We start from the raw sequence: 18697 nt of genomic DNA, 5'->3' as shown, positions 1-18697 counted from the left end.
GAACAGATTCAGACATTCTGAAGACGAGGCGCCAACAACGATCGTCAAGAAGACGTGATTGAGTTCATATCAGTTACCGTGGAGACGACAGAATAGTGACTGTAGATCTGATGTGGTAATACTCACCACGTCCCGACTCCACAGGGGGTCCACAGCCTCTGGCCTCACAGCCGCAAGGTCCCTGTTAGAAAAAACCCCAAAAGGTCCCGGTGCAAATCCCGGCAGGAGCCTTTCTGTGTGAAGTGTGTATGTTCACTCTGTGTGTGCTGGTTCTCCTCCGGTACTCCGGTTTACTCCGATAGTCCAGACAACCTGCACCGTGACTCCCTGAGCTCCACCCCCGGTAATTATCTGTATCGGTCCCCTGAGGGTAGATTAAAGTTGTTCCTTAGTTGGGCAAAAGTTTTCACTACATGTTCATTCAAAGAGCTGGTTTACAGAGATAAGCTTATTCTCCGCCCACCTATCAAAGCGCCTGTCTGTTAGGGGTGGAAGAAACTCAATATTCCTACTGAAGGACTTGGCTTGCGAGAGGGCCACCATTCCTCGTGATTGTTTTTGTACCTGGTTCCAGATTGTTAGAGTATGTTTAACCCATACATTTTCTCTCTTCATTGACTGTTATTTTTTAAGGGAAAAATAATTAAATTAACATGCGATATGGTGTCACAGGCACTTGAAGGTTGTCATTACATTTTAGATTTGGATGAAAACTTTTCAAGATACATTAATTCTAATGAAAAGGTTTGAACTCATTTTGGGTCTTCAAGTCCTGTTCATGAAGAACATGTTCAAGCATTTTGAACCTGTTGTTACTCTATAATAGTGTACTTCTAATAAAAGTTGTATTCACTAACTATTGTATTTTGTTGTCTATGTTCACATTTAATCATGTAGTTAAACTATATTAACATTTCAGTGCAAATATTAGGGGGGGTCCATATTCTATGGGTCCAATTACAATGTTACACCAGCAACACTGCTCTTGACGTTTGCTTTTTATATTATGACTTTTACTTTATGGATCAGAATTGTAACTCCTCTACTCCTCAGCGTAAAGGAGGAATACAATATCTGGCCAACTGTCTGTCTTTCATTTTTGGTGTTTTTAATTGCTGAGGAGAGACTCCCGGATGAAGGTTATTCTAAACCCATGAAGGTTAGCTAAACCCGCACTCCAACTTATCCCAATTAATGCTGGTATATCATGCTCCCATAATCTGAAACCTACGGACCCTGAGAGACTGTGTGGTTACTGAGGGTAACCAAATTAAGAGGTATCAAACGCGTTCTTTATTAAGAACACACGAGTGTGCCTGTGCTCTGCAGTGGCGTGGGAACAATGTCAAGAAAGGAAACTCCAGAGTCAAAACCCCGAGAGATTCGCTGTCGTCAAGTGACCCAGAAGAAAATGTTGCTTTTAATAAGGAAGATCGTGAAATGTTAAGCAACATTTTTAAACAACTGACAAAGCGAGACATTTTGGACCAGCTGAAGACTGACGTTTCTGAGTTGAAAAGGTCTGTGGATTTTACAAACACTACGGTGGAAGACATGAAAAAGACCAAACAACTGTAAAAGATGACGTGAACAAACTCAAACAGATCACTGCAGACCGGTCTACTGAGAACCCCAAACTAAAATCAGCACTACTGGATCTACGGTGCAGAAGGATGAGAGACAATCTGCTTTTTATGGGAATACAAGAAACAACCAGCGAGACTTACACGATGTCGGAAGCGCTTGTCAGATCATTCCTGCCAAACCAGCTGAAGATCCCCGAAGACGAGGTGGAAGCCATTAAAAATGGAAAGGGCACATCGGTTGGGGCAGCGACTCACGTCTCCAGGTAAATCCAGACCGATCGTCGGGAAGTTTTCAAGCTCAAAACAGGCGGAACAAGTTCTGTCACTAAGCAAAACACTCAAAGGGATTTCTTTTTCTATAAGCAAGCAGTACCTTGGAGAGGTGGCTGCAAAAAGACCTGAACTCGTTCTGATTATGAAGGCTTTCAAGCTGAGAGGGGGAAAAAGTCTGCTTGGTTTTGGATAAACTTTATGTAAACGGGGAGTTGTATAGAGGCTAGTCTGCGGCGCATGCTGCTGCGGCATCATAACAGAGATGCACGTGGATGACGGCTATATATATATCTTTTTGTTTTTGTTTTTGGACTCCGATCCTTTTTTTTTTTTGTATTTTTGGGGTTTATTCTTTTTTGTTGTTTTTGTTTTCCTATATAAGACTAGAACCCCTATGGAGCCTTTTTTTCTCTTCCATACTGTATAATAATTGAGGATGGGAAAAGACCATGAAAATGGACAATTTTTGTTATAAACTGGGTTTTGTGGTTTTTGTTTGTGTGTCTTAGCTTAAATGTTTGTCTTGTTGAATGGTTGTGTGTCTGGGTCTGTGTGAGTGTGAGTAAGTGTGAGTGTGTGGTAAGGTTCCTTTACAAAGACGATTCTCCAATTTTTATTAACATTTTTTTGTAAATCTCCTTCTTATGAAATTAGTAATAATAAAGAACTATGATCAAATAATGTACTCAATGGTTTAAATATGGTTCATGGACAATTTGAAATTTGAAGTTATAACTAATGGACTGGCAGAAAAAGAAAAACTGTATTTGCATGGCTTAAAGAGAAGAATTATAAGGTATTTTGTCTTCAGGAAACTCACTCTACAAAAGGGGATGAGTTCACTTTGGAAAAGTGAATGGCAAAGGCCAAGTTATTTTTCGCACGGAAAAAAAAATTCCAAGGGAGTAATGATCTTATTTAAAGAAAATTTTGATTTCCAATTGCGCTCATTGTTATTTAACATTGATGGACGATGGTTAATCTTGAACATTGCGTTTCAAGGAGAACATGTATCGCTTGTTAATTTGTACGGGCCAAATACTGACTCGTTGATGGATCACCTTCAATATATAGACAATGATATTATAATGGTTGGAGATTTAAATACTTCCTTAAACGATGCATTGGATCAAAAAGGTAAAGAGACTAAAACTTGGGCACCTCACCACCACCCAAAAGGAAGGAATCATCTCATTACTCTTAAAACAAGACGTTGGGTAACCGGTAATTATAAAAACCCTGAAATGATTTGAGGGATGGGGAGGGAGACCTTGTACTCAATTCTGAGTTGGACAAGGAGCCAGTGAAGGGATTTCAGGATGGGGGTGATGTGGTCGTGTTTTCGGACCTTCATCAGGTCCGACCTATAGGCTTCTGATGGGGGCAGAGTTGGAGATGACCAGGTCCAGTGTGTGTCCCCTGGAATGTGTGGGGACATCAATGTGTTGTTGCAGGTTAAGGGAGTCCAGCAGCTGGAGAAAGTCAGCAGCAAAATGGCACGAGGGGGTGTCGACATGGATGTTTAAATCACCCAAGGTTATGGCATTGGCAGAGGTGGTAGAGAGAGTAGAGAGGAGGTCAGATATTTCTGGGATGAAGGCTGGGGTGGGTTTTGGAGGTCTGTAAATGAGGAGAACTGTCATGGGAAGAGGAGGCTTGCAGCTAAATCCCAAACCCTCGCAGGAGGATGTTGTAGGCAGCGAGGTGGGAGACAGCTGGAGGTCCTTTCGGTAGATGATCGCCAGTCCACCACCGCGGCCAGTTCTGCGAGCTGCCTCCAGGGAGCTGTAGCTGGGGGGACAGGCTTCATGCAGGGCAGAGAAGACTTCGGCCTGGTGCCACGTTTCGGTTAGACACAAAAAATCGAGTCCTTTCTCCATGATATGTTCTTCAATCAAGGAGGCTTTATTAGTTATGGATTGTGTATTGAACATTTCGAATTTGACCAATGACTGTGGGGCGAGTCTCTGGATCGGTTGTAAGACCCTGAAATCCACTCCGCGTACACTGGAACTGGAGTCCTGTCCGCAGAGTATGTCCAGCCGCGAGTGCGGGGATCTCGCGATATTTCCTTTGTTGTTGTATTTCAGAGATGACATTAGTCACGCCGCGCTCTCACTGATGCTTCTAAAAAAAACAATCTCCTGCATTGATTGATTTAGATATGTTTAGTTAATTTTAAAGACGCTTTTTTGAGCGCTTTTGTTTATTCTTATTATTTTTGATCTGCCATTCTTCAGTATTTTTCCGTAGCCTAGAGGTTAAAATCAATATCTGCAGTATTTTCTTCATTTTTATGTCGAGAGGGTTTTGCCGCTCCAGAATTTCTGTTCAGTGGGAAACGGATCCAAATGGCTCCTGGAGACTGCTGACCCCTGGGCAAGTGAAAATGGGACATTTTTTCTATGAAATTTTGTTTGCACTGTTTTTCATAGAAAACATTTCCCATTTTCACCAGGGATTTATTAATAGAAATAAAGTGTTGAATATTAATATAATATTTTTCCCACTTCGTTAAGTCACTGTTGATAAATATTGTTAGAAATGATCAATGTCATCAATGTCTTCAGATAGATGAGTATCATTAATATTAATTAGTGCTGTCAATCGATTAAAAAAAAGTACAAATTAATTGCACAATTTTCTGTAATTAATTGCAATTAACTGCATTGTTTTTCTACTGAAGACTGAAGCTTGTAATGGATATTTATTCAGGGAAAACCACGGAATTAATGTCGACTCAACACACACTATAATATTAGACTATATTTCAATTCTAATTCAAAGCATAAATGCTGTTTCTCTCCAAGATCAGCAAAATAATAAAAACATAAATTAATTAATTAATAAACATCTAACATTAGTCTGGGTTTTGTTGGAGTGCAGGGCCACCACTTTGAGAATTTAATATTTCGAGAAACAAAGTTGTAAACTTATTACATGAACAAAGTGGCAATAATGTACTGTAATATACACGCACGCACGCACGCACGCACGCACGCACGCACGCACGCACGCACACACACACACACACGCACACAGTATACAGGAGAGCCAGGGAAAGAGAGAAAGAGGAGAAATATTTATTATATTTTAGCAGTATTTCCTCCAGTTTTAGCAGTTTGGTGGCTCCTGGACAGCCAACATGGCAACCTGCTGTTTTGCTGCTTCTGTGGTCGTTAAATTCATCTTTCCAAAGTTCATGCTCATGCTGCTGCTCCGGTAAGGGAGTTAAAAACAAAAAAATAAACCCCCAAAAAACCCAGAAGTGAACAAAACTGCGTGAATGGCGTTCATTTTTTTAAACGAATTAAACGTTTCAAATCAATTAATTTAATTAACGCGTTATTTTTGACAGCACTAATATTAATATATATCTAAAGGCAAATGTGTTATTTGAGCGGATTGTGTCAAACTGGAAGCCCTTCGTATGACTCGGTCACCTATGAAGTAGCGCTCAGGTTCAAAAAGGTTGGTGACTCCTGCTCTGGATGTTGTGAGTTTGACCCTCTGGATGTTATGTTTGTCTCAGGGTCGAAACCTGGCTGACCTGCGGAGGAGTCAGCCCAGAGGCACCTTCACCATGAGCACCACGCTGAGACTGGGGAAGCAGATTCTGGAGTCCATCGAAGCCATTCATTCTGTTGGCTTTCTGCATCGGGACATCAAACCGGTATGAGCAGGGACACCTCTGTGCACATGGCCGGCTCACAACCTCTGACAAAAGTTTTAGTACAGATCCTTATAGGATGTAGAAATAAAATAAAATACTTCCATAGAATGCTTCTGCAGATGCTGGGCCCTCATTTCAGGATCCAACAACATTCCATCCATGTATCTTTAAATGTCAAAGGAGGAGTAACCCTGACTAATAATTTAACACTGTGCACTGGTAACAAATGGTAAGCTGCGGCTCCATTTTCATCAGAACACATTATTTGTTGTAATTGTTTATGAAACTAATAATAATAATAATCCATTTTATTTGAAGGCGCTTTTCTCAGCACTCAAGGACACCGTACAATCAGACATTTACAACAGTGCAGTATTAAACAGTAAAAACAACACAAGACAATTGGCATCAGAGAGAATATACAGTTTTGAAAAGATGTGTTTTGAGTTGTGATTTGAAGTGGGGGAATGAGTCCAGGTTTCTCAGTTGAGGAGGTAATGAGGCGAGGTTGTGGACGGCCTGGAATGTGAATTTTGAATTAGATGCGAAACTGAACTGGGAGCCAGTGGAACTGTTGGAGGACGGGAGTGATGTGGTGGATGGAGGGGTTCCGAATGATGAATCAGGCAGCTGAATTCTGGAGCAGTTCATGGAGGGATTTGTGAGGGAAGTTGAAGGAGGGGAGACTTATAATAATCCAGACGAGAAGTGAGGACATTGTGGACTAGGATAGCTGCAGTGTGTGTGGTGGTGGTGGTGGTGGTGGTCGGGGGGGGGGGGGGGGGGGGGGGGGGGGGTATCAATGTTGATAGAGAAGCTGCTGGTTTCGGACAAAGTGGACACGGTACCAATGAGGACAATCTCAGTTTTATTGCTGTTCAATTTAAGGAAGTTCATGGTGAACCAGGCTTTTATTTCAGAGATGCAACCAGTGAGGGTGGAGGGTGGAGGGTGGAGGGTTTACTGGTGAGGTAGAGCTGGGTGACATCCGCACAACAGTGAAAATGAATGTTACATTTAGATGTTAATTAAAGATATTACAGAGGGGAAAGAGGTAAATGATGAAGAGTAGGGACTCTGCAGCAAACCTGTGGTGACGGAGAAAGGGATGGATTGCAATGGAGTGCGGTCAGAGAGGAAAGAACTGAACCAGTCCAATGGAGTGCGTGTGATTCCAATGCAAGATGGTCTGTTGAGAAGGGTGGAGCGACAGATGGTATCAAAGGCCGCACTCAGGTCGAGGAGGATGAGGATGGTGAGGAGTCCAGAATCAGCTGCCATAAGGGGGTCGTTAGTGATTTGGACCAGTGCTGTTTCTCTGCTGTGGAGTGGGCGGAAACCGGACTGCAAGTTTTCATAGAGGCGGTGCGGGATAAGTGAGAGCAACTGTTTTTTCTAGGATTTTGGAGATGAAGGGTAGATTGGAGGTGGCACTTGTTGGTAATTGTTGGAGTTAAAAGGGTCGGCGCCAGGTTTTTTCTAAATTGGGGTGATGGCAGCAGCTTTGAAGGATGTTGGATCAGTTCCAGTGGGAGAGTGAGAGAGGAGTGGATGATGGCAGAAGTGAGGGGGGCCAGAGAAGAGGCAGAATTTGACCAGAGGTGAGGGGGGGGGGGGTCCACTTGACAGGTGAATGGCTGAATGGATTTGTGGATGACTTCTGGGATTTCCTAGAGTAGGGTGCTGGAAGGACGAGCATGAGTGTGTTGATGCTGGTGGATTTTTTCTTGTCTGAAGAAGGACATGATGGTGTTGCAGAAGGAGGTTGTGTCCAGGTGAGGAGGAAGAGAGGAAGAGAGTCTTTGGTTTTAGGTGATGGTGTTGAGGAGGGAGAAGCGAGAGATGAGACGTGGTGCCATAGTGATTGAGAGAGTTTAACTCTAAATAAGAGAAGGAAGTGGTCAGTTAAAGGGAGTTTATCGGCTGTAACACCAGAGGAGTGACACCACAGCACCACAGATTAAATCCAGAATGGGTTTTTTGCAGTGTGTAGGAATGGAGGTATGCTGCTGAAATCCCAGTCTTTCTAGACAGGACGTCTCTGGTGTGAGGGAGGTTGGTGTTGAACATGTGGATATTGAAATCGCCCAGCAGGGTCATGTTGGGTGGGAGAGAGGGGAGATGGGTGAGGAAGCCAGCAATGTCATTTAAAAAGTCATTATTGGGTTTAGGGGGGGCGGTAGACTATTGCAACGATGGTGTGAGTGGGACCAGACAGCTCACAGGCAGTGGAGTTAAGACGGGCACTGACACTGGCCAGACTTTCCACTTCTCGCGATAAATTATCGTCAGACCTCCACCGCAAATGTATTACACTTTAGTTTGTATTGCAGTGCATTTAGAATAAAAATGCACTACACACTACTTTTGAATTGACTATTGAATGTGCCTGTAACAATATTTTGCAATAAAGTCTTGAATGATTGTAGATTAGTAGAGACAAGTTTATCTGGGACCCAAAGTGGTGGATGTGTGCTGTGATACTGAGCAGGGTCTGAGCAGCGGTTTTCACTGTATACGTGAAAGACTCTGAGAATTCAAACTGGGACCTGTTCTGTCTCTGTCCTGTGTCTTTTTCACAGTCCAACTTTGCGATGGGACGACTTCCCTCCACCTACAGGAAGTGCTACATGCTGGACTTCGGTCTGGCTCGACAGTACACGAACACCACCGGGGAGGTCCGCCCGGTAAGAGACCTGTCTGCTCGGCCGCCGTGTCTGCCCCCACCCCCACCCCCACCCCCACCACCACCCCCACCACCACCACCACTCCCTCTCTGTGTGGTGTCGATAAAGAGAGACTTGAAGCAGGAACATTGTGAAACTGAGTCTGGGTAATTGGAAACCGGCTCTCTGTGTTTTTCTTGCAGGTTGTTTTGGTTCATCTTGTCCCTCACTTCCTGTTTTTGTTTCTAAAGCTATCTCCTCTGGTCTGCTCTTTTATTGATCCTCCTCCTCACATGAACCGAGGGTTTAAATCCCCGACATCAGGAAGCTCTTTTGATGCTGCACACAGAGTCCGACTGATGTCAAAAAGCTTAAAACATAAACATGCTGGTCGGACACCAAAGTAAATTGGCTCAACTCTTGCAGTGCATCTGAATGGAAAATCTTCACAAAAGTCAGAGTTTAATTAGTTGATATCTTCAGCTTCAATTATATGAACTGTTACATAGAAATATGTTTTCATGTCTATATCATCACATTCATTGTTATGTTTAAAAAGCTGTCACATTAACATTTCTTTTTTTTCCAGTCACTAAGTAGTTGTGAAATTAGTTCGTTTTTTTTCTCCATAAATTGAAATATCTTTAAAAAAAATTTTATATACATGAGAAAAGCAATCGTTGTTCTCAAAAGCTATTCCCCTGAATCGTATCACACTGATAAAGTCACAACAGAAACCCTTCTTTGTTTTTAAAGTTACTGAGTTTTATTTCCGAGTATAGGTGCACCCCGTATCCCAAATGTATCTTCATGATTTCAACATCAAACCTGGAGACAACAGAAGATCGGATATCAAAACAAGAAACATAAAATTTAGATTTTATGGTAATGTCAGTCCTCCTTTATCTTTTGGGAGCTGCAGAGTTTTGAATTTGATCCTGGGGTTCTTTCCTCCCCATATAAACCTCGATATCCACTCGTCCCACGACTGTGTTACGACAGGAACAATAATTATTCAATCAACCAACAGTGGCATTAAACATACAGATACGTACATATACAGTCATTGAGTGTAGGGGAAACACTGCTCCATTCATGACACTCTGACTTTCCATCTGTTTGTAGGTCTGTAACTAATATTACAATATTACAATTAATACGACGGAGTCCAAAGGGGACAGCCAGTCTTTTTGCCTCATGGAGTTGTCCGTCATGAATCACATCTCTGTGTGCAGCAGCCAGATGTTTTGCTGTTCGGCTTTCAGTAAAATCATTTATCTGGAAGCTTTGAGTTTCCACTCAGGTGTAATGGTGTGATCAGTCACCTACATAAATGGTGTCATGTTAACTGACGTCCACGTATCAGTTGTGAGGGAATAATTGTCAGTCCTTTTTCTAACTTTATTATTTAATTGTACTGAATCAAAAACTCAACACACATATATAAATGATGAACAAACACTCATTATTTTGGAATTAAAGCCGATATACGGTGCAGATTTTTTACTTTGATTTTATCGAGCGTAATGAAATTGATACCGTTGCTATTTGTAGATCCAGCTGGATACCTCATTACCATATTTTCGACCAGTTTGTTTTCCATTTGGAGACGCGTCTCCCTCTGAGAATGAAGCAGACTTCACCAATGGACCGGTAGTCGTGAAGGTCAATGAGGCTGTCTGATCTCATTCATTATAGTTGAAAGTCACAGAGGAACATATGAAATTACAGACCATGATATGTGTTTTCAAATCAGTGTTTGCGCATAATTTATGGCACATGTTGTTTAATTATATCTGGAGGAAATATTGTGGACTTGTATGAAATTCTTTTCAGTCTCATCTTGCAGCTTTGTAAGTTTAGAGTCGGTTGGGCCTCCGGCCGAGATCTTCTTGAGTTTGTCTGCCATGGAGCATCGGCCTGGTAAGATTTACTCCTATGTTGTAATGGAGTGAGGTTGTGTTTCTGATTCAGGGTTTGAAGCTCAGTGTGTGTCAGGCAGGCAGAGGGTGTGTTTGCTGCACTGCAGCAAATTATTTCACTTCCTGTGAGTGTGTGTTGGAGGCCTGAGTGTGAGTCAGGAGATACACCCTGAAGATCTGTGGGACTCAGTGGATGAAAGATCCATGTTCTGGCCTTCCCCGGTGGTGAATGTGGGGATTAGCAGAGGTTGGGTTTGAATCGAAAGGTTCTTTGAGTGAATGTTAGGTTTGCTGGTCCTTGTGCTCTTCTGCTGTTTTTGGATTAGTTTACAGTGAGCCTGGTCCTCACCCTACATCTTCATCCTCACCGTCCTCCTCCTCCTCCTTGTCTTCCTCCTCCTCCTCTTCCTCCTCCCTTCAACTGCAGCATTTCTGATTCATTCTGTTGCAGCAGATGAATATTTGATAGATGAACATGCGTCACTCGGTTAAAGACCTCAGGCTGCTGGCGTCTCTTCCTCACTGCCCTGAACTCGGTCTTCTTCCTGCTCTGGCTTATTTTCTAAACAGCTGAGTAAGCTTCAGTCCATTGAACTGAGAGTCTCCTCCCCACTCCCTCACCACTGCTTCCTTTATCCCGCTCCATCATCTCCCACTTTCCATATCAGCCTTGAAATCATGTGTGAATGTTCTATAAAAGCTGCTGTTAGTCTGGTGTACAGAGGCTGTAACGGCTGTGTCAGGAGGACATCAGTGACTGTCAGAAAGATATAAATGATAAAATGAATAGGGTACTATTTATAACCAGAGCGGGTGACGCAGCCATTATTTAACAATTATTACAGTCAATTTCATTTATATAACACATTTCATGCAAGAACAAATTGTCGGACAAAGTGCTTTACATACAGGACAACATTTTATTAAAAACCAAACAACCATCCCTCCATCACCTCTCAGTTTATTCATATTGCCAACAGAGTTTGAGTTTTGTCAGGAGATGTGATAAAGAAACACAGGAGGTAGTGTTGAAATAACAAAATCAGTCAATCAGTAAATACAGCTAGATATATATAACTGAACAAGTATGAAAACGAAGTCAGTAAATCTCAAGTCTGCTCTGAAAAACAAGCACTGGGTGCTGCTCTTATCAAGCTTCCAATGCTGTGATGAAAAGATTTCCAGAGGAGCTTCGCCATCTTACAGACTCAACATGGAGAAATCGGATCAATTTAGGAGAACTTTCAAAACCAATAAGAGAACATGTCCCTGTTTCCATGACCCTGCAATGTAGTCTGAGTGAAATACTGAAATGTGAATAGTGAAGCTGTGTTTTAGGCATGGAAATTTGGTGAAAAGTTATGAAAACAGTCATTGAAAATCATAGTTTGAAAATATGTATGAATAATAATGAACAATATATAGACATTAGTTTCTAGTGGTGCTGGTCTCTTTCTTCTCCTGTGTTTGTGTTGTCGAGGTTTATTAGAACCAGAAACTACAGATATCCGCCACCCAGTGACGTGTGGTCAGGGTAGGCAGGGTAGGCAGTCCTACCCAAGACTGAATCAAAATGAATCAAATATTCATTTTGATTATTTGTTTAAATTATAACATAATTCAAATACAATTTTTTTTAATTTCTGGTAGCTTACAGTGCCTGTAGGTTTGAAAGTGTCTGCATTTTGTGCTTTTCATAGCCCAAATGACTCAACATGCTATTTGCTGGTTTAGTAGAGAGGCTGCACAAGTCACTCACTCCTGTGCTGTCTTACTGTGAAGACCACACCCTTTCCCCAAGGCCACACCCTCTCCTGAAGGCCACACCCTCTCCTAAAGGCCACACCCTCTCCTGAAGGCTAAACCCTCTCCCGAAGGCTACGCCATCTACCGAAGGCCACGCCCTCTCCCGAAGGACACACCCTCTCCTCAAAAGCCACACCCCCTCCCGAAGGCCACACCCTCTCCTTAAGACTACACCCTCTCCCAAAGCCCACGCCCTCTCCTGAAGGCCACGCCCTCTCCTGAAGGCCACACCCTCTCCTGAAGCCCACGCCCTCTCCTGAAGCCCACGCCCTCTCCTGAAGGCCACACCCTCTCCTGAAGGCCACGCCCTCTCCTGAAGCCCACGCCCTCTCCTGAAGCCCACTCCCTCTTCTGAAGGCCACACCCTCTCCTGAAGCCCACGCCCTCTCCTGAAGGCCACACCCTCTCCTGAAGGCCACACCGCTGCTCTGCCTTTGCCAGTCATATCCAGTATATGAGTGTGTTTGCTCTTGCGCAGTCAGTTCCCCAATATGAAAATCATTTAGGTAAAAAGGCAGGTCGCTATGCAGCCTATAACTGTGCTATGCTAAATGCTATACGTATGTTCAATTAGTGAATTGATACAGCGCTGCTCCGCTCTCTAGCTAGTTGGCGGGTTAACAGGCAGGATGACGGCGCTCGAGACGATAAAGACATTTTCACAACTTTGTTTTGAGGAAAAACACCAGATTTTAAAAGATGGAGAGCAACACCTGAGCTACCAGTTTGGTGTGTCAAATAAAAGCCTCTTTTGCCTGCAGTTGGTATGAAGGGAAAAACTTACTCTCATTTGTTAATCTTCTGCATCGTTCACCACAACATATAACTGTCATTGGTGTCGACACTGATGGTGTCGATATGCAATACCCTGCCTCCCCAACCCTGGTGCTCACGGCACGTCACTGCCGCCAACTTCTGTCCTGGAAAACCCTCCCCTTTTCTGCTCTCAGCCAATCACAGGTGACTGTTGTCATGGTAACAATGTGACTGACTGCATTTTACCTACAAATATTAACAGTTTTGTTTATGATGCATTCTCTAAATTTGGGATTAGGGCTGCAACAACGAATCGATAAAATCGATAAAATTTGATTATTAAAAGTGTTGGCAACGAATTTCATTATCGATTCGTTGTGTCGCGCGACTTATGCGTCACTCGCCATGTTGCGGAGCCGTTTACGTCGCCTTCGGAGCTTCATCAACGCTGGCTGACTGAAATAAAGTTTAAAAACAGAACCTCAACCGGCAGAGCGAGTTGAACGGAGCGAGGCGGAGGCGGTACAGTAGAACCTGTCAGGAGGAGACCTGCTAATCGCGACACGCTGTCCTCACATGTCACTGTGCACGGACACGATCTCGAAAATTCACGCAGAGGGGCGGAGCTGTCTTTAAAGTCACCCACTATCTTGGGACATTTTGCTAATGTCTCACTAAACCCACTATCAGCAAGGCTGACAGTGATGGTTCTCTGTAAGATGTGAGCAACACAAGGCATATGTTGCAAAGGGAAGTGTCTTGCTGCAGCCATCATGTTCCGTGCACTGTCTGCTCCAATTGTGGGGGTCTTTGGTTGAATTCCTCATTCCTCTGCCACAGAGAGAAACTGTTCAATGTCTGGTGTGTGTCTTCTGCACAGTCAGGACTAAAGACTGGAGATGCCATGTCCCATCTGTGACATCAGCAACACCAACATAATTGGAATTACTAACGTTGGTCCAATGATCCCCAGTCAGAACCACAAATTCAGCTTTCTGCAATGCATTCTTTTTACGTGCTTTTCAGTTTCATAAAGCTGTTGGACCTTGTTTGAAACAGTTTTTCTGCGCGGCAGCTGGAATGTTGGATCGCACGTTGCTATCTGTAGCACATTTTCTAATCCCTTATCTTCTACCACTGATAGTGGTCTACAGTCCAGAGCAATCCATTTAGCAAGTCAATTTGTGAGTTTATTCGACATTGACTTACTCATTTTGCTCCCCCTACTCATGGGGGGAAGCAATACCCTTGTTCGTGCTACATATATTATTTACAGTTATCACACTGATCCAAATACTTTCCAACTGTTATTAGATTAACCAGCCTGAGCAGCTCTATCTAGACAGGAACGTGAAGCAGGAACATGAATTAACAAAGAGGCAACAACAAAAGAGGAACATGTGGCTGGGGGGACCTGTAGCGACACCCCGGGGCCCGAGGCCATCGGGCACGGACACCGTCACCCCGGTGGACGGCAGCCCCCCAGACCGGGGGAGACCCCAGCGAACCACCCCAGAGAGCCCTGCCCCCGCCCAGAAAGCTCCAGATGCAGAATGCAGAGAGGGCTCCCCCCCCCAGGCCAGAGGAGCCCACAAGAGAAGGATAAAGGGCACAGGGCCCCAGGCCCCGACCCAAGCCGCCAAGCCGAGACCAGCCGGAACAGGGCCCCTGGGCCGAGCGGGCCGAGAGTCCCCCCCAATCCCTGCGGCAAAGCCCGCCGCACCACCGGGAGCCGGCCCACCCAACCCGGCAGGGTGGAGATGGCCCCAGCCGCTGCGCCCTGGACCAGGAAGAGCGAAGGCCTGGCCGGGTCCGGTCGGAGGAGATCCAACCTCCCACCCACAGGGGCCTCGTATCCACCACCCACGTTCCCGCCCCATGACACATGACACACTTTGAAAACTGCTCGATTGAATATAGTTTTTTTTTTAATGACTCTAAACATCCGATCCTTATAACATCAGAGCAAATGATTCATTCTCTACCTCTAAATGATTTCAGTAGACATGATTAAACAAAAATCCCATTTGACCAAATGTGAAGGTTTTCTACTCATATGCCGTTTTTTAATCTGATTTCATTGTAAACTGTATTCTGCACAAACCTGGCCATTGGATTGCTGTAAGGTTGAGTGTGTTGTTGAGTCCGTATTGATCATCTTTTCTTTTTTTTTTTAAACTTTGTTTATTTGAGTTTTACAGGAATTGTACAAAATGTACATTTTAATACAATCGTCAAAAACAAGGTCATACTGAGTACCCGTACAATTCCTTGAAGAAAAAACAAACAAACAAACAAAATAAAAATAAAAAATCAAACAAAACAAAACCAAAACCGTACAAGAAAAACAAAAACTAAAATAAAACACACCAATCAGTCATGAACAAATTAACAAAATTGTTAATGGATTGAGCCGCCATGGTGGGTTCTCCACTGGCAACTGGCTTGTTTTAACGTCCATTAGAAGTGGAGCATGATCAGATAGAACAATGGCATCGTACCGGCACATGGATGTGGATGGCAGTAATCGGTTATCAACCAAGAAAGGATCAATACGGGTATAAGAGTGGTGTACGGGCAAGAAGAAAGAATATTCCCCTTTGGAAGGGTTAAGAAAGCGCCATAAATCAGTTACTGCAAACTCTTTCATAAAGGACTGAATCCTTTTTGCTGACCGTGAGGACGCAGCTGGCCTGCTAGAGGAGCCTTCCAGATCAGGGTCAAGCCAACAGTTACAGTCTCCACCTAATATTATATAATCAGTAGAGAATAAGCCTTTAAAAAAATGCTCATCATCAGTGTTAAGTGCGTTAATATTTGCTAATGCAATATGAAGGCCCTGAATTGTCCCAGTGACGATAACATACCTACCATTAACGTCAGAAATAACCTGGTCTGAGACAAATGGTGACAAAATGACAGATTTGTGTAAAAGAATAGCCGTGCCTCTGGCCTTCCCAGAAAAAGAAGAATGGTTTACCTGGCCCACCCAGCCTTTCCTCAGTTTTAGATGATCGAGGTTCCCAAGATGAGTTTCTTGCAAAAAAGATGACTTGGGCCCCGAGTTGTCGAAGATAGTGTCGTACCTTACGTCGTTTGATAGGATTATTGGAAAGCCTGAAGCCTATTGAGTCCCTTGCAATTAAAACTGGTGAACCGGAGGTCCTTTCCTATTGAGAATGACATAACATATTCAGTTTGAAAAATAGGATAACACAAGAAGTTGTCTGGACAATTGGCTGATACGAGAGAGGAAAACACAAATGAAGAAAGAAGATTGCCAAAAAAACACATAAAAAAACCAACAAGACATAACAACCAGAACTCGGGAAAGCGTCCCCCCCCCAAATGGAATGTCCCATATCCTAGCCCTGAGCGGCTCTGGAGGAAGTCAACAACTAACTTCTCCATAATGAATGTGAGAACTATAAATACACAAAATACACCTTATAAAATTTACATATAAAAATACAAGACATGACACCTTTATATAAAATTAAAATAAAATCTTGCCAATTTGCACCAAAGGGAGAGAGAGAAAAGAAAAGGATATTTTATTAATGCAAAAAATAATTAAAGTAAAATAAAGACCATCAAAAAACATGATCTCCACATAAATCTTTAAGTCTAAAAATAAAACACCATCTTTGTACACTAATATCCAAAACAAACATTAAAAACTAATTCATCTCAACATTAACCAAATTCAAATGTCTAAGAACTCAGTGCAAATTTCAACACAGGTACACAAAAAAGCAGAGCAAATGCAAAACATACACATAAAATAACTTCAAAACTGCCCTTAAGACCCAAATGGTGTAATAAATAATAGATAAAATAAGTAAAATGTAAAAGAATCCGCTATTTGAGCTTACAAAGTGAAACAGTATTACGCTCTCAGAGTAAACGTACATGAGTAAAGTCACAGCAATACTTTTACCCCAACTACTCCTGAACGTCAAACAGCTTCCGGGGCAACGACAGTCTTTACATATTTCTGCACAAACTCAAACGTTGCAGATGTAGGATCTTTAATTCTGCCAGTTTCTCCATCTGGAGGGGTAACACACACAGGATGGCCGGGAGAAGAGTCCACGTATTGATCATCTTTCATTTGTACATTTATCAGTGATTTATGTTCTGTGATGCTTCTGTTGGATTTTTCATCCTTTGTTGTGTTTTATTTTCTCTTTTACGTTGTAGTCTTGTTTTTGTGTTTCTTACAGTTCCTTTGGACTTATGATTTTGACCTGCATGCCTTCATCATCACCATGGTTACCCGAGGATGTGAGTGGCGCGATAGTGACAAAGGGGGCTACTTCTCCAGCTCAAAACTGAAGTGACTCTTGTATGAAAGGAAAAATGTTTTAGTCACCATCAGACATTTTTGCTCTCGCTCGAGGTTTTACAGCTTTATCAATTTGTTCAGTAGTTTTACTGTTTTGGCACAAATAAAGTTCTATTATTTAGTTTCTGTCCACCATACACTCACGTATTCCATAAGTTTGACAGAAAATCTAAAAGCCTGCTTGAAACATTTGCGTTTTTAACCATCTATGGAACTTCATCTTCACAATGCCTCCATTTGATCATGTAACACTTGTCGTTTTAAACAAAGGGGATTTTCTATTTTGCTGTTCAAAAATGTCAAAAAAACTTGTTTCTCTGGAAAAGATGTTGACACACTAATCGTAGAATACTTTTACCTTTTGAATGTTTAATGCAATTTATTTGTTAATTGAACAATGGAAACTTGAAATTAATGAATGAACTTAATGAAAATAACCAAGGGAGCCAACAAACCGCAGGGCAGCTGGAGATGAATTTACTGTGTGTTTATGGGATTATAAGGTTCTAAAACATCCAATTCATCATCATTTAGATTGGAAATGTACAATTTAACGAGGGTGAATATGATGTTGGTCTGCATTAAAGTCAGATTCAGGCTATGGATTTTCTCTTTACAGCAAAGCTTGACTATTACAGACAACTTTGTCTTATTTGTTTATATCTCACACATTTTCCATTTACGCATTTCAGTTTTATTTTCTGCCCCTTTAAACAATCGGTGGGGAGAAATCAGACCTGAGATTCAATATCAGCTTCTTGTTTTTTCTCTTGTACAGTCATTTGTTCAAAATTGAAAGAATTAAATGAAGAATTTACATCTGTGTCTTCTTCCACAATGGAACCGTGTTAACGTGAGGCAACAATAAAACCCCCAAATCCTAACCAGCATTGTGACTAGTACCATAGAGGGTTAAACGTTTGTGTCTATTTTATTTGATCTTTTAGACTTTACACAGTCATCATGTAGGCTGGATTAAATCTTCTTGCGGGCCAGATTGGGCCTGCAGGCCACATGTTTGGCCCCTCTGATATGAAGGCATTGTGACTAACTTGACTTTGTCCTGTGTGTAGCCGAGGACGGTGGCTGGATTCAGAGGGACGGTGCGCTATGCTTCAGTCAACGCTCATAAAAACAAGGTCAGTTCTTAAATCGCACGGATAAACTTCTTACTTCTGATACTGGAAAGATTTGATCTGTTTTGTTGACCTTTTTGGTGAAAGGATTTCATGTTCAAAGACGGAAGGAAAATATTTGTGTTGACGATTCATTTCCCACTTGTCATTGACATAGTTTCTCAGCAGTTTGACAGGTGTTTATGCAATAAATACCCTCTGGACACACTGAATGCCCGCTCTGAACACACCGAGTTTGAACACACACACTGAAAACTCCCCGCCTGGGCCTTTCTGTATGGAGTTTGCATGTTCTTCCCATGTGTGCATGGGTTTCTTTCGGGGATTGTAGTTTCCTCCGGCAGTCCGAAGAACGTGCACTGTGGGTCCCTGAGCAAGATGCTCGGCCCCCAGCAGCTCCCTGAGCGCTGCTCTGTGTGGCTCATTTGGTCAGGAATTATCCCCAAGTGGATGACTACAGTATGATTAAAACCAAACCACTTTTAGAGAGGAATGTGTGTCATTTAGTGACATTTTAAAACTAAACAATGT

At 42.6% G+C, this 18697-nt stretch overlaps 1 protein-coding gene across 1 annotated transcript in view; it reads left to right on the top strand.

Moving 5' to 3' along the window:
- ttbk1a (tau tubulin kinase 1a) overlaps positions 1-18697 on the top strand; it is a 96578-nt gene that overhangs the window by 30832 nt on the left and 47049 nt on the right. Inside the window, exons 5-7 of the mRNA XM_080464122.1 lie at positions 5392-5532; positions 8115-8219; positions 18104-18169. Of these exons, the coding sequence (XP_080320248.1) occupies positions 5392-5532; positions 8115-8219; positions 18104-18169 (312 nt within the window). The remainder of the gene's footprint in view (positions 1-5391; positions 5533-8114; positions 8220-18103; positions 18170-18697) is intronic.

Source organism: Lipophrys pholis (assembly GCF_963383615.2).
Source record: "Lipophrys pholis genome assembly, chromosome: 5".
In the NCBI taxonomy this organism is placed as follows: domain Eukaryota; kingdom Metazoa; phylum Chordata; class Actinopteri; order Blenniiformes; family Blenniidae; genus Lipophrys; species Lipophrys pholis.
This window is presented reverse-complemented; position numbering and strand designations above follow the sequence as displayed.